The 12,224-nt window shown below is 55.3% G+C and overlaps 1 protein-coding gene across 1 annotated transcript; it reads left to right on the top strand.

Moving 5' to 3' along the window:
- The first annotated feature begins 2,177 nt into the window (after positions 1–2,177).
- Positions 2,178–10,769, top strand: VAMP5 (vesicle associated membrane protein 5). Its single transcript, XM_008254169.5, has 3 exons — positions 2,178–2,322; positions 9,649–9,786; positions 10,312–10,769. Exons 1-3 carry the CDS (start codon positions 2,320–2,322, stop codon positions 10,480–10,482), a joined length of 312 nt encoding a protein of 103 aa, XP_008252391.2. The 5' UTR covers positions 2,178–2,319; the 3' UTR covers positions 10,483–10,769.
- The last annotated feature ends 1,455 nt before the right edge of the window (positions 10,770–12,224 follow it).

Here is a 12,224-nt window from a genome sequence, read left to right as displayed (position 1 = left end):
TTTTCTTTTCTGGTGCTCCTGAGTGTTGTGTGTGGTCAGCCCCTGCCCATCTGGGTCTCTGCTGTCCTGAGGGGGCGAGTGTCTCTCCCCCGCGTCCCATGGCTGGGCACAGTCATTGTCACAGGACAGGGCCCGTGGCCCTCCTTCCCTCCACACACAATGAGCCTCTCTGTCTTCAGGCCCCGCTCCTCCCCACCGGGTCCCACCATCATTGCTGCTCTTCCGGGCACCCGGTCTGCCTTGTTGGGTGGGGAGGGTTCTAGCCCTTTCTGTCTCTGTCGCCTCCATAGGTTTCCCAGAATTGCAGACAACCTGATGTTGGGAGCAAGTGGGGGGAGGGGCAGGCTCGGGAGACAGGGTCTGAGACCAGCTCAGAAGTCTGGGCCTGGAACCCTGCTTTGTGATCTGAGGAGGGCCAGTGCAAGTACAGGGGAGACCTGAGGCAGGCTGGGCCATGGCAATGTCCATCCTCACTCTCTATAGCTCACTCCTAGGCCTAAGGTCCAGAGAGCTGAGGTGAAGACTCTTAGAGACTGAGGCTTTCCCCGGTAAGGGTGGGGTCTGAGCTCCCAGCTCCAAGCCCGGAAGCTCTCAGCCCCTCTGTCAGGGGAGGTCTCATCTGAGTCGCTGGAGTGGAGAAGTGCTGGTGACTTCTGTGTAGCAGGGAGAGGACGGGAGGGGGTAGGAAGACCCCGCTGAGGGAGGCTCTGGAGTGGCAGCAGCGAGCAGCCTTCGCCATCCTTGGATGGAGGAGCAGGTTCCTGTCCGGGCAGGGCTGCACTTGCTGCGGTGCCAAGGACGGGGACACAGGAACGTGAGCGGCTTCCCCGTGAGGGTCTGCTTTCTTTTTAAGTTGAGGTGAGATTCACAGGACTTAGAGTATAACATTTCAACACGTACAATTCAGAGACAGGTATTGTATTCAGAATGTCGTGCAGTGGTTAAAACGCTGCTTGGCTAAGTGCTTGGGTCCCTGCCCCTGCGTGGGAGACCTAGAAGAAGCTCCTGGTTCCTGATAGGCCCAGCTCCTTCTGTTGCAGCCATTTGAGGAGTAAACCAGCAGATGGAAGACCCTTCCCCACCCCCGCCTCTGTAACTCTGCCTTTCAAATAAATAAATGAATCTTTAAAAAAAAAATGTTATTTGGGATGCCTGCATCCCGTTGTCAGGGTACCTGGCTCTGAGTCCCGGCTGTGCTTCCAATTCCAGCTTCCTATTAATGCAGACCCTGGGCAACATGGGGAGGGGGATAAGGGCTCAAGTAGCTGGGTCCTTGCCACTCACATGGGGGACCTAGATCTAGTTCCGGGTTCCTGACTTTGGCTTGGCTCAGCCCCAGCCATTGTGGCCATGTAGGGAGTGAACCAGCTGATCAGAGATCTCTTTCTATTGCTCTGGCTTTCAAATAGTCAATTAATAATCTAAGGGACCAGTGTTGTGTTGTAGAGGGTAAAGCCGATGCTTGCAGCGCCAGCATCCCACATGGGCTGGTTTGAGTCCCGGCTGCTCCACTTGCAATCCAGCTCCCTGCTTATGTGCCTGGTAAACACAGTGGAAGATGGCCCAAGTCCTTGGGCCCCTGCACCCATGTGGGAGACCTGGAAGAAGCACCTGGCTCCTGGCTTCGGCCTGGCACAGCCCCAGCTGTTGTGGCCATTTAGGGAGTGAACCAGCAGATGGAAGATGTCTTTCTCTCTCTCTCTGCCTCTCTTCTGTAACTCTGACTTTCAAATAAATAAATAAATCTTTAAAAAAAACAATAATTTAAAAAGGAAGAATATTGTGCAAGCATCACTTCTCTAGTTCCAAAACTTTCATGCGTCAGCTTTGGTTTGGGGTGAGATGCACCCACTGAGACCCTACCTGGCTTGCTCAGGGCCGACAGCGCCTGACAAGGACACTCTACAGATGCTTGTTGAATGAACGGATGACACCTCCCTAGCTCACCTACAGGGTGTCAGATGCAACACTAAAGAGGGTCCCAGGACCGGCTCCATATGTCCATCTCACCCACTGGGCTCTGAACTGCATTTAACCTGCAGGCTGGCGCCCGGAAGCACAGTAGCTGACCAGGTTGGGGTGTCATTGCAAGTCGGGCGCCGGCGGCCCGGCAGGAGGCGCCCCCACTGACCTGGGTCGCTGTCGCTGGCGGCTTTCGGTTTGTCTTGGTCCCCGTCGCCTCTCTCGGCTCGCGGAAGGCGCGCCCCCCGCCCCCGCCGGCCGGCCCCGCCCCGTCCCGCTTCCTCCCCGGCCGCTGGCACCGCTGCCGCTCCACGGGCAGAGCAGCCGGGCGCGGGCGAGGCGGCGGCAGCGGCGGCGATGGTGAGCCCCCGGCGGGGCGGGCGGGCAAGGGACCCAGGGCCAGCGCAGGGGTCAGACCACGCATCACAGGTCCGAGACCAGGGGCGTGGGCTCGGACCCGACGAGGTGACTGGCGGCTGCGAGCAGGACCCGGGCCAGACTCCCCCGGCCGCGCTCGCAGCCCGGGAGGGAGAGGGGGGCGTGCGCCCCGTGGGGCTGCCCCGCGCAGCGCGTGGTGAGCGGTGAGCGGGGCTCGCACTTGCCTTTCTTCTGGAGCCAAGTAGCTGGGAGCGCCGCTTTGGAGTAGGACTCCGAGTTGGGATCCCGGTTCTGTGACCCCTGGCAAGTCACTTAACCTCCCCGAGTCTCCTTTTCCGCATCCGAGAAGTGGGGTCACCAATAGCTGCCTTGTTGGGTGCAATGGCCGAGACCCGCCTGGCACTCAACTCACTGCTAAGGAGTGGTAGGTAATGCGATGACCTCTTCAGCCCTTCCCCTAGGCGGTAGGAGCCAAGCCTGGCCCTGGAGCTGGAAACCTGAGCGGATGGCTAGTGGTTCCAGTCCCATGGCAGGGTGGAGGACAGACACTCCCCCTCCCTCGGGGAAGAAAAGTGTTTATGTAAAAGTTCATTGAAGTTATCAGAGTATGGCCCGATCCCTTCCTAACCTCTACCTAGTGACATATTCCTGGGTTGAGTCACCCCCGCTCTGGCTACAGTCTCTGGCCTTGTCCAGTCTTGCCAAAGCTGAGATGTTAGGGACAGCTGGTGCCAGCACACTCCCCTCCCCACTATTCCCCTGCCCCGAGGTCTGTGGGAAGGTGGGCCAGGCAGGAAGCAGGCTTGGTGCTTTAAGGTTCTGCCTTGGAGAAGTTGGCAGAGGAGTGATGGATGTGGCCTGGCTAGGGGTCCTGATGCATGGCCTGGTCCCCAGGGAAACCAGGCAGGAAGAGGAAGTGGAGCAGGAAGGTAGCACTGAACTCAGAGGCCATGCCAGGAAACTGAGCGGGGCCCTGAGAATAGAGCCCAGAGTCCACTTCTGAGCGTGCAGGATGAGGGACCTGGCAGGGCTAGGGGTGGGCTTTTAAGTGACCCCTAGCTTCCCAGCTGAAGAGGAAACTCCTGAAATGAAGGCTGAGGCCAGGATAATTTGTTGGGGGAAACTGAAAAGCTTCAGGACCTGAACAAATAGAGCATTAGAGTCTGAAGAAGATACACAGTCGCCCGTTGATATACGCCGGGGATTGGTTCCAGGACACTCATGGACACCAGAGTCTGCAGAGGCGCCAGTCGCTTTTACAAAATGACCTGGTGTTTGTATAGAATCTGTGCACATTCCCCTGTAGACTTAAGTCATCTCTAGATTACTCAGGATACCTAATACAATGCTTTATACTATTGTTTAGGGAATAATATGACAAGTCAAAAAATCTGTACATGTTTCTATAGATGTAATTTTTTTAAAGATTTATTTATTTTATTTATTTGAAAGGCAGAGTTAGAGAGAGAGAGAGAGAATCTTCCATTTGCTAATTCACTTCCTAAATGGCTGCAATGGCCAGGAGCCAGGAGCTTCCTCTGGGTCTCCCACATGGGTGCAGGGGCCCAAGGACTTGGGCCACCTCCTGCTGCTTTCCCAGGCTATTAGCAAGGAGCTGGATCAGAAGTGGAGCAGTCAAGACTCCAACCGGTAATCATATGGGATGCTGGCACTACAGATGGCTGCTTAACCTGCTACGTCATAGTAGCGGCCCCCAGATGCCATTTTTACAAAATATTTCCGGTCTGTGGTAGTCAGACCCACAGATGGAGAACATGCGGAGGGCTGACTGTGTTGATCTGTCTCCCCCAGCCTGCTGTCTCCCAGCCTCATACTCCCATCCCTTCTTTCACTCCTGTCCCTTTCTTTTTCCGAAACTCTTTCACTTCCTTTTCCCCCTCACCTTTTCCTACCTGATCCTTCTTCTTTTTCTACTTTTCTCTTCTGTGACTCATTCATTCAGCAATAATTTCATGGGCATTTCCTTTGTGCCAGCTGTGATGACAGGCACAGGGGATCAGGGAGGAGCAAAGCAGTACGGGAAAGACACAGGTGAATGAGTAATTACTTGAGTTAATCTTATAAATGGGCCTCTCTCCAAAGACTTTGTGTTTGGAGCCGCAGGCCTCCCTCATATGCACACAAGCATTGAAAGGTGTGGTGGTCTTCAGTCAGCCAGCTAAAGCACTGAACCTCCCTTTACCTGCACCTAATTTACCACAGGGGTTGAGATGCTGATCCCCGGAATCTATGTTGGTTCAACTCCCAGAGCTTCTGTTCCCTCTGATTGTGACTGGTGATTTAACATCTCTGTCCCAAAGTTTCCTGTAAAGCTGGGATAGTAATGCTGTCTTCAGTGGACTGGTGTGAGGAATACATGAGATGGAGATGGAACAAATGAACAGCCAGCAGCGCAGTGCCTAGCTCAGGGCACGTGCTGAATGAACGGTGGCTGCTATTACTGCTCAAGATGTCAAACTGAGGCCTGGCTCCGTGGCACAGTAGGTTAATCCTCCGCCTGCGGCGCCGGCATCCCATATGGGTGCCAATTCTAGTCCCGGCTGCCCCTCTTCTGATCCAGCTCTCTGCTATGGCCTGGGAAAGCAGAAGATGGCCCAAGTGCTTGGGCCCCTGCACCCACATAGGATGACCTGGAGGAAGCTCCTGGCTCCCACATGGGAGACCAGGAAGAGGCACCTGGCTCCTGGCTTCGGATCGGCACAGCTCCAGCCATTGTGGCCTTCTGGGGAGTGAACCAATGGAAGGAAGACCTTTCTCTCTGTCTCTCCCTCTCACTATCTATAACTCTACCTCTCAAATAAATAAATCTAAAAAAAAAAAAAAAAAGTCAAACCTTTCCAACAGCCTGTAGCACCCAATGGGAAGAAATGAGATGCTAGTTCTCAAAGGCCTACAGAGGGTTCTGAATTTAAGCACCCAGGTCTGCAATGGGGAAGACCTTGCTTGGCTGAGCATGTTGTAAAATGATCTAAGAGGCTTTGCTAACCACCAAGATTGGCAGGGAAAGAAGCTAGGGAAATGTGGGCTACACCAATATTAATAACTCTTCTTTACTGAGCACTTAGTATGTGTCAGCCATTGTGCCAAGCATTTTGTTTACGACCTGTTACATAACCTTGAGCTGGCATTATGCGGCAGGTGTCACTATTATCACCACCTTACAGATGAGGGGCGCGGAGGCTCAGGAAGGCTGTGTCCCCAGTCTCAGTCACTCAGCTGGTGAATGGCAGAGGCAGGATTTGAACACACAGAGGGATGCAGCGCAGAGCCCCACCCGCACTTAGACTCTGGGCTCAGCTGAGTGCTGACCCAGGGAGGAGATGATAGCCTGGAAGCTGCACCCATGTGATGACACTGAACAGGAGAGAGGGCCCGGCAGGGAGGTTTGAGAGAACTGTGCTTTCAGAGGAGGAACCCAGAGTGTGACACCTGGAGGAGCCCGCCTGGAGATCTGTGCATTGTAGGAGGATATTCTGTGCAGAGTGATGGTCTGTCGGAACACTTCCTGTGTAACTGTCACCCTCTGTGTGGCAACAAGGACTCCCACTCTCCCTGGCTCAAAACCTCAAGCCTGGGCGGGTGTTGTAGCACAGCAAATTAAGCCACCACTTGTGATGCCCGCATCCCATATCAACAGTGCTGGTTTGAGTCCAGGCTGCTCTGCTTCCAATTCAACTTGGATGGAGTTCCAGGCTCCTGGCTTCTGCCTGGCCCAGCCCTGCCTGTTGTGGGCATTTGGGGAGTGAACCAGCAGATGAAGATTCTCTCTCTCTCTTCCTCCTCTCTTTCTCTGTTGCTCGCTTGCTTGCACTGATTTCCCAGGCACATTAGCAGGAAGTTAGATTGGAAGTGAAGCACCCAGGACTTGAAAGGGCACCCATATAGGATGATGGTGTCATAGGCAATAGCTTAATCCACTGCACTGCAATGCCAGCCCCAGCTCTGCCTTTCAAGTCGATAAAAATAAATAAATAAACATGTAAAAACAAAATGAAACAAAACCCCTCAAGCTTTGCAAGCCCCTGGCAGCTGTCAGAAGTGCCTCTTTCACCCACCTTCCTCTTTGAGCTCTTGGCTGCTCCCCCTCCCCGTGCGTGGTGGGCATCTTCCCACACTCTGGCTGATGGCATTTCTCCCCGGCTGCATGGCTGCTTCTCTGCCCTGACTTTTCTCACTTCCATCTGTGCCTGTCCAGCACCAATGGGGAAATGTTCTTCATCATTGCCCTTGGCCCTGTGCACGTGTGTGTTACTGTTCCCTCCAAGCCAGCCTCCTCTACTGGACTTTTACTGCTCTCTCCAGCCCCACCCTGCCCCTTCACCCGTACTCTCTGCCTGCTCCGTCACTGTCTGGGGCGTTCCCTTGGCTCTAGGTTGCAATGCCCCAGCTCCAACCCATCCTGCAAGGGTTCCTCCATCCCATGCTTCCAATCACAGTTCTCACCTTGTTACTTGCACCCTCTGTGGGCAGCCGCATCACTTACAGCTCATATCTCACAGTGTCACTGTTTACTCTTCAGGGAGAGAGGGAGAGAGAGGAAGAGAGAGGGAGAGAGGGAGAGAGGGAGAGAGAGGGAGAGAAAGGGAGAGAGCGAGAGAGGGAGAGAGAGGGAGAGGGAGAGAGAGGGAGAGGGGGAGAGAGGGGGAGAGAAGGAGAGAGGGAGAGAAGGAGAGAGGGAGAGAAGGAGAGAGGGAGAGAAGGAGAGAGAGGGAGAGAAAGGGAGAGAGCAAGAGAGGGAGAGAGAGGGAGAGAAGGAGAGAGAGGGAGAGAGGGAGAAGGGGAGAGGGGGAGAGAGAGGGAGAGGGAGAAAGAGGGAGAGGGAGAGGGGGAGAAGAGGGAGAGGGGGAGAGAGGGAGAGGGGGAGAGAGTTGGAGAGAGGGAGAGGGGGAGAGAGTTGGAGAGAGGGAGAGGGGGAGAGAGGGGGAGAGGGAGAGAGAGGGAAAGAGAGGGAGAGGGGGAGAGAGGTCTCCTTAAAAGATCTCCTTTTATTCCAAAAACAGTTGTCCTGGACTTTAGGCTGAGTTACAGTGTGGCGGAAGGCAGCACAGCCCTTGCCCCCCTTGCCTGGTGCTTTATCTCGCGCCGTGCTAGCAGACACCTGTGCACACACGGTCTGTGTCCATTTTCCCCTGGTTGAGTGGGCCAGGGAGAGCCTGAGACTTGAGAGTCTGATGGCTCTGTGTTTCAAGTGTGTTCCTTTCAGCCTGGGTCCATCTTGGCTCTGGACAGGCCTGGCTTCGCAGTGTCGAGACTGCTCCAGATAACAGCTGGAGGCCCAGCCAGCTCTCCGCGGAGAATGTGACCCCACATCACCCTTGTTGGAGAACGAGAACAACAGCTGTCACATTCAGAGTAGCAAAAATAATGCCCAGCACCCCACCAGTCTCTAGCAGTGATTCTTATTTCCAAATCATTGCCCGTCACCGAGTTTTTGCCTTAGACTTGGAATGTGGGGGAGTTCAAAGGATCACATCACGGAGCCTCAGGGAGTAACAGGGCAGCCATGGCAAAGAGGGTGGCTGGCTCAGGAAAAGCTTCCCTGCCCTCCTTCACCCTTCCTCTGTGCTCCCCAACCTGTGAGCACCCCTCCTCCCAGTGCTTTGCCTGACCCCGCTTGAAGCAGGTTGTTTTTCAGGCTCATGAGTAAACACTGACCTATTTGGGTTTCAGATGCCTGCCCTGCAAAATTCCTGCTGGGCTGGATAAACACACTGGGGGAACATCTCTTGAGAATGCAAGTTGCTTTTGGATACAATGCAGGTGACCCACTGACTGAGCCCTTGCAATGGTCAGCACTGTGCCGGCCTCCTGGGCCCCCCAGGATGATGGCAGATGGAGGCAGGGCCCTCTCCCTGGGAGCTTGTGGTCCATTTGGAGAGCTAGGACTCATTCACTGGGAATGCATGCAGGCTGTGTGCAAGGCAGCTGCAAGGATCCTGAAGGGGGGATTCTTGCCTGAGGAGGAGGTGGTCCTCTGTGACTACTGGATCCTTCCCAACACTTAAGTCCTCTGCTTTTGAGGTGCCAAACGGTCTGCTGCAGACAGTGGCTATGTGGGCTGGCAGGAAAGGGAGCTTAGCTGATACTCTCTGCCAAGAGGAGGTGAGGATCAAGGCTGAGGTGAGGAGCTGCTGAGCTTTGCTAATCTGCCGATAGTCATCTCCCTGAAATGTCCCAGAACCTGCACCTGCACCTGCCTCCTGCCCTGAGTCTCTCTGGCCCAGGCAGAGCCAGGTGCCAGTCTTACTCATGACCCAGACGTTTCCTTTCTCCCGTGCCCTCAACCTCTCCCGGCTTGCAAGCTGCCCTTCCCTTTCCAGCCCTCTGAAAGGAGCTGTGTTTCTGTTAGGTGAGGCTGCTCAGGCTGGGAAAATCCAAGGAAGGGTTGGTCTCTTGGCAGTGAGCTGGACCCCAGTGAAGACCCTGGCTAACTGGAAGAGGGAGGCCAGAGGCTAAGACAGCTGAGCTTCCTGGGCAGAGAGGGAGTGACTGTGGCCGCTGATGTGGTCAGCGGGCTCCTGACCAAGAGGCAGAAGTGGCCAGGAAGCAGATCTGAGTTGCTCAGTTTAGGGGAAGAGGAGAGGGTTAGGCTGGATTGATACATGCTGATCCCAAATTACCTTTTTAGCCTGAAGGGTGGGTGTCTTCCCTGTCTGGCTTCCAGCCAAGTAGCTTGGCTGCCTCTTTAGGTCAGTGGGAAGCCACAGGGCAGGTGTTTGTGGGAGGGTAGGGTCCTCGCTGGAATCCAGGACTGATTTATGTCCTGCCTAATGGGCAAGGGGAGGAGACTGTGAGACCAAAGGTGAGCCGCGGAGGCCACGTGCCGTGCCGTGCCGTGGTGCAGCAGGTTAACTGTATCGTGTTTGGGAGTGCCGCTTAAAGTCCCAGCTACTCTGCTTCTAATCTAGCTCCCTGCTGAGGCACGTGGGAGGCGTCTGCTATGCACCTGGGAGACTCCTGGATGGAGTTCCTGGCTCCTGACTTCAGCCTGGCCTATCCCTGGTTGTTCTGGTCATTTGGGGGAGTGAGCCAGCAGATCAAAGGTCTCTCTCTGTCTCTGCCTTTCAAATACTATTTTTTAAAAAGATAGGACAAAAAAATTTTTTAAATGGCGAGTGGCATTTACCCAGCCCCACCCCCCAACACATCACACCCTTACACGAAGGATCCTGTTACTCACATGCTGAATCCACACACAGTGGGGGGAGAGGACTGTAGGTCTCAGGGCCAGATGAGGGCCGGGGGGGGGGGGCCTCATGCAGCCCTGACCTGGGGCTTGGTGCCCAGGCAGGGAAAGAGTTGGAGCGATGCCAGCGGCAGGCCGACGAGGTGACAGAAATCATGCTCAACAACTTCGACAAGGTCCTGGAGCGCGATGGGAAGCTGGCAGAGCTACAGCAGCGTTCGGACCAACTGCTGGACATGGTGTGAGGCCCGTGGGTCAGGGAGGGGAGGGAGGGCTGGGCGAAGGCCCTGCAGGGAACGCTCGGGCTCTGCCCAGGGTATACAGACACTTGGTGGTGGCTGGGGGGGGGGGCGGGGGGGCTAGGGGCCAGCATGGGGGCCTCTGGGTTTCTGAGGCACTCTTAGTAGATATGCAATGGCCTGCCTTCAAAAATAAGACATTCTTGATTTTGTTATGGGAGAACATAAAATTTTGCTTTATGTTCTCCCTTAATAATGTGAAGCTATGTAGCTTCCTAAGGGTGGGGACTGGCATTGTTAACAAGGGGGGAGGGGCGGGTTGAGCCAGTAGGGCAGAAAGTCAGGGGTTACACCAGAGCCTGAGGCCAGGAGTGAGGCTGGGAAGATGCGGGGCAGGTTGTGGAGGAGGGGGACAGGGTGGGGAGGATGCAGGAGAGAGGAGGCCTTCCGGGGCCAGGCTGGGAGGCGCTGGTTCTGAGGCCATGGGGCGATGCTAACTCCCACTGTGTCTGCGGGTGTCCACAGAGCTCAGCCTTCAGCAAGACAACCAAGATCGTGGCCCAGAAGAAGCGCTGGGAGAATATCCGCTGCCGGGTCTACTTGGGGCTGGTGGTGGCCGGAGGCCTGCTCATCATCCTGATTGTACTGCTGGCCGTCTTTCTCCCGCAAAACAGTGGGGACAGTACTGCCCCATAAGCCCAGGATGCAACCGCTGCCTCAGGATCTGGGGAATGACCCAGCTGGGCCTGGAGAGAGGCCGAAGAGCTGCACCGGCCAGTTCTAGTCTCCAGAGAACCCTGCTATTGGCTCCTGTCTGAGCCACCTCAGTGAGTGCCAGAGGGCAGCCCGGGTGTGGGTACCTTTGCATCTCCCAACAAGCCACAGACTGGCCCTCAAGGGCGGCCTCCTGCACTGGCCATGCCGGGCCAGCCCCACCTGGAGCTCAGTAAAAGCTGCTGTTGGATTAAAAGATGATGATGATGTGTGTGCTGCACGTGTGCACGTGTGTGCCTGAAGCTCCCCAGGTTGGCAAATCCTGCTCTGCCTCCACCCTCAGGGCTGCTTAGAAAGCCTGCCACCCAAAGGACTCCACCCCTGCAGTATAACCCGCTTCCGATTCCCTACTTGATCCAGCCCTACACAGACAGACCTTTCTGAGGTGTGGGGGCAAGGACACAGCAGCCCCCAAACCAGACCCTTGAACCCATCTTGTTTTTCTGACATCTTGGGGGGGGGGGGAGCTGCGAGATGGGATGCCAAAGAGGAAAAGACGTCAAAACTCTGTAAATGAGTCTCTCACCGTCAGCTAGACCTCCCCCCTGCTGCCCCTGAACACTTTCCCCTCCCCAATTTCTCCGGCCCAGGTTCTTCTTCAGCCTTTACATACCAGAGTGCAGGTGCCCAGAGCTCCTGTGGTGCTGTGGACACAAGTGTGGCCTGGAGTTTGTCCTGTAGGAAAGGATTCATTCGGGCTTTTTTCAAGCTCCAGGGCCACCCATGGCTAGGCAGGTGGTACCTTCAGGGCCTCGGCACAGATCCTTGTGCAACATCACAGAAGGCCAACCAAGGTGGTGGAGGCAGGGCAGCCTCTCCCTGGGTCACTTAACCACAGCTCAAACTCAAGGAAGAGTGGCAGGGGGAATTCAGAGTCAAGTGTGTAAAATAAGCAGGTGCTTGTTCAGTAGAGTGAGGGCTACCGACAGGAACAACCACAAGCTCTGAGAATTGTGTGGAATTTCATCCCTCCAAGAGGTCACGGCTTTCACCTTCCGGTGGTGGGAAAGACAGGGTCAAGCCTTTAGCCCTGCCTGGTCAGCCACACCACTTACAGGCTGTGTAATCTGGGTGAAGCCACTGCTGTAACTCAGGTTTTACTGATGTAAAAAGGACATAAGGATGCATAGCTCCCAGGACCACTGGGAGAATTACTGATGCGGTGTGGAAAATATCCATCAGACAGTTCCAGGTGCCAACCAGTAGCTGTCCCAGACATTGAGTGCAGTGGTTCTCTCATTCGAATCGGCAGAACTTAAATCAGAATATTCTTAGGGCATCAGCCCTGGAGTTATTTTCTAAAGCCGCACCTCTCATCATTCGTGTGCGGGCAGGAATACAAATATTGTAGTTCGAAGCCCTGGTTTTACAGATGCTGGATAGGAGGTTGAGCAATGGGCTGAAGGTCACACAGATGGGCAGTCCGTTCCATGGCAGGTGAAGCCACAGGGCACAGACCTCTGCCTTTTGGTTGGGAGGCTTGCCCCGCCCTTTATTAATTCTACCTAACTCTTGAGAAATGCGCAGGCTCCCCGCCCTCCGCGGGCTGGGGAGGAATCAAGCGCAAACCACTGAACCAACTTGAGCGCAGCGGGGCGAAAGGGCCCGGCGGGGACATGGGCAGAGCCGCGCGCAGAGCCATCGTTCCAGCCGGGCTCGTACAC

This window comes from Oryctolagus cuniculus, chromosome 2, assembly GCF_051225735.1.
Source record: "Oryctolagus cuniculus isolate XC-2025 breed Fujian yellow rabbit chromosome 2, ASM5122573v1, whole genome shotgun sequence".
Lineage (NCBI taxonomy): Eukaryota > Metazoa > Chordata > Mammalia > Lagomorpha > Leporidae > Oryctolagus > Oryctolagus cuniculus.
Note: the sequence above shows the minus strand (reverse complement) of the source record. Positions and strands in the feature narration are given on the sequence as shown.

Coding starts and splice junctions, on each gene's coding strand:
- VAMP5 (XM_008254169.5), top strand. Junction 9,787..10,311: donor CGGACCAACTGCTGGACATG/GTGTGAGGCCCG, acceptor GGGTGTCCACAG/AGCTCAGCCTTCAGCAAGAC.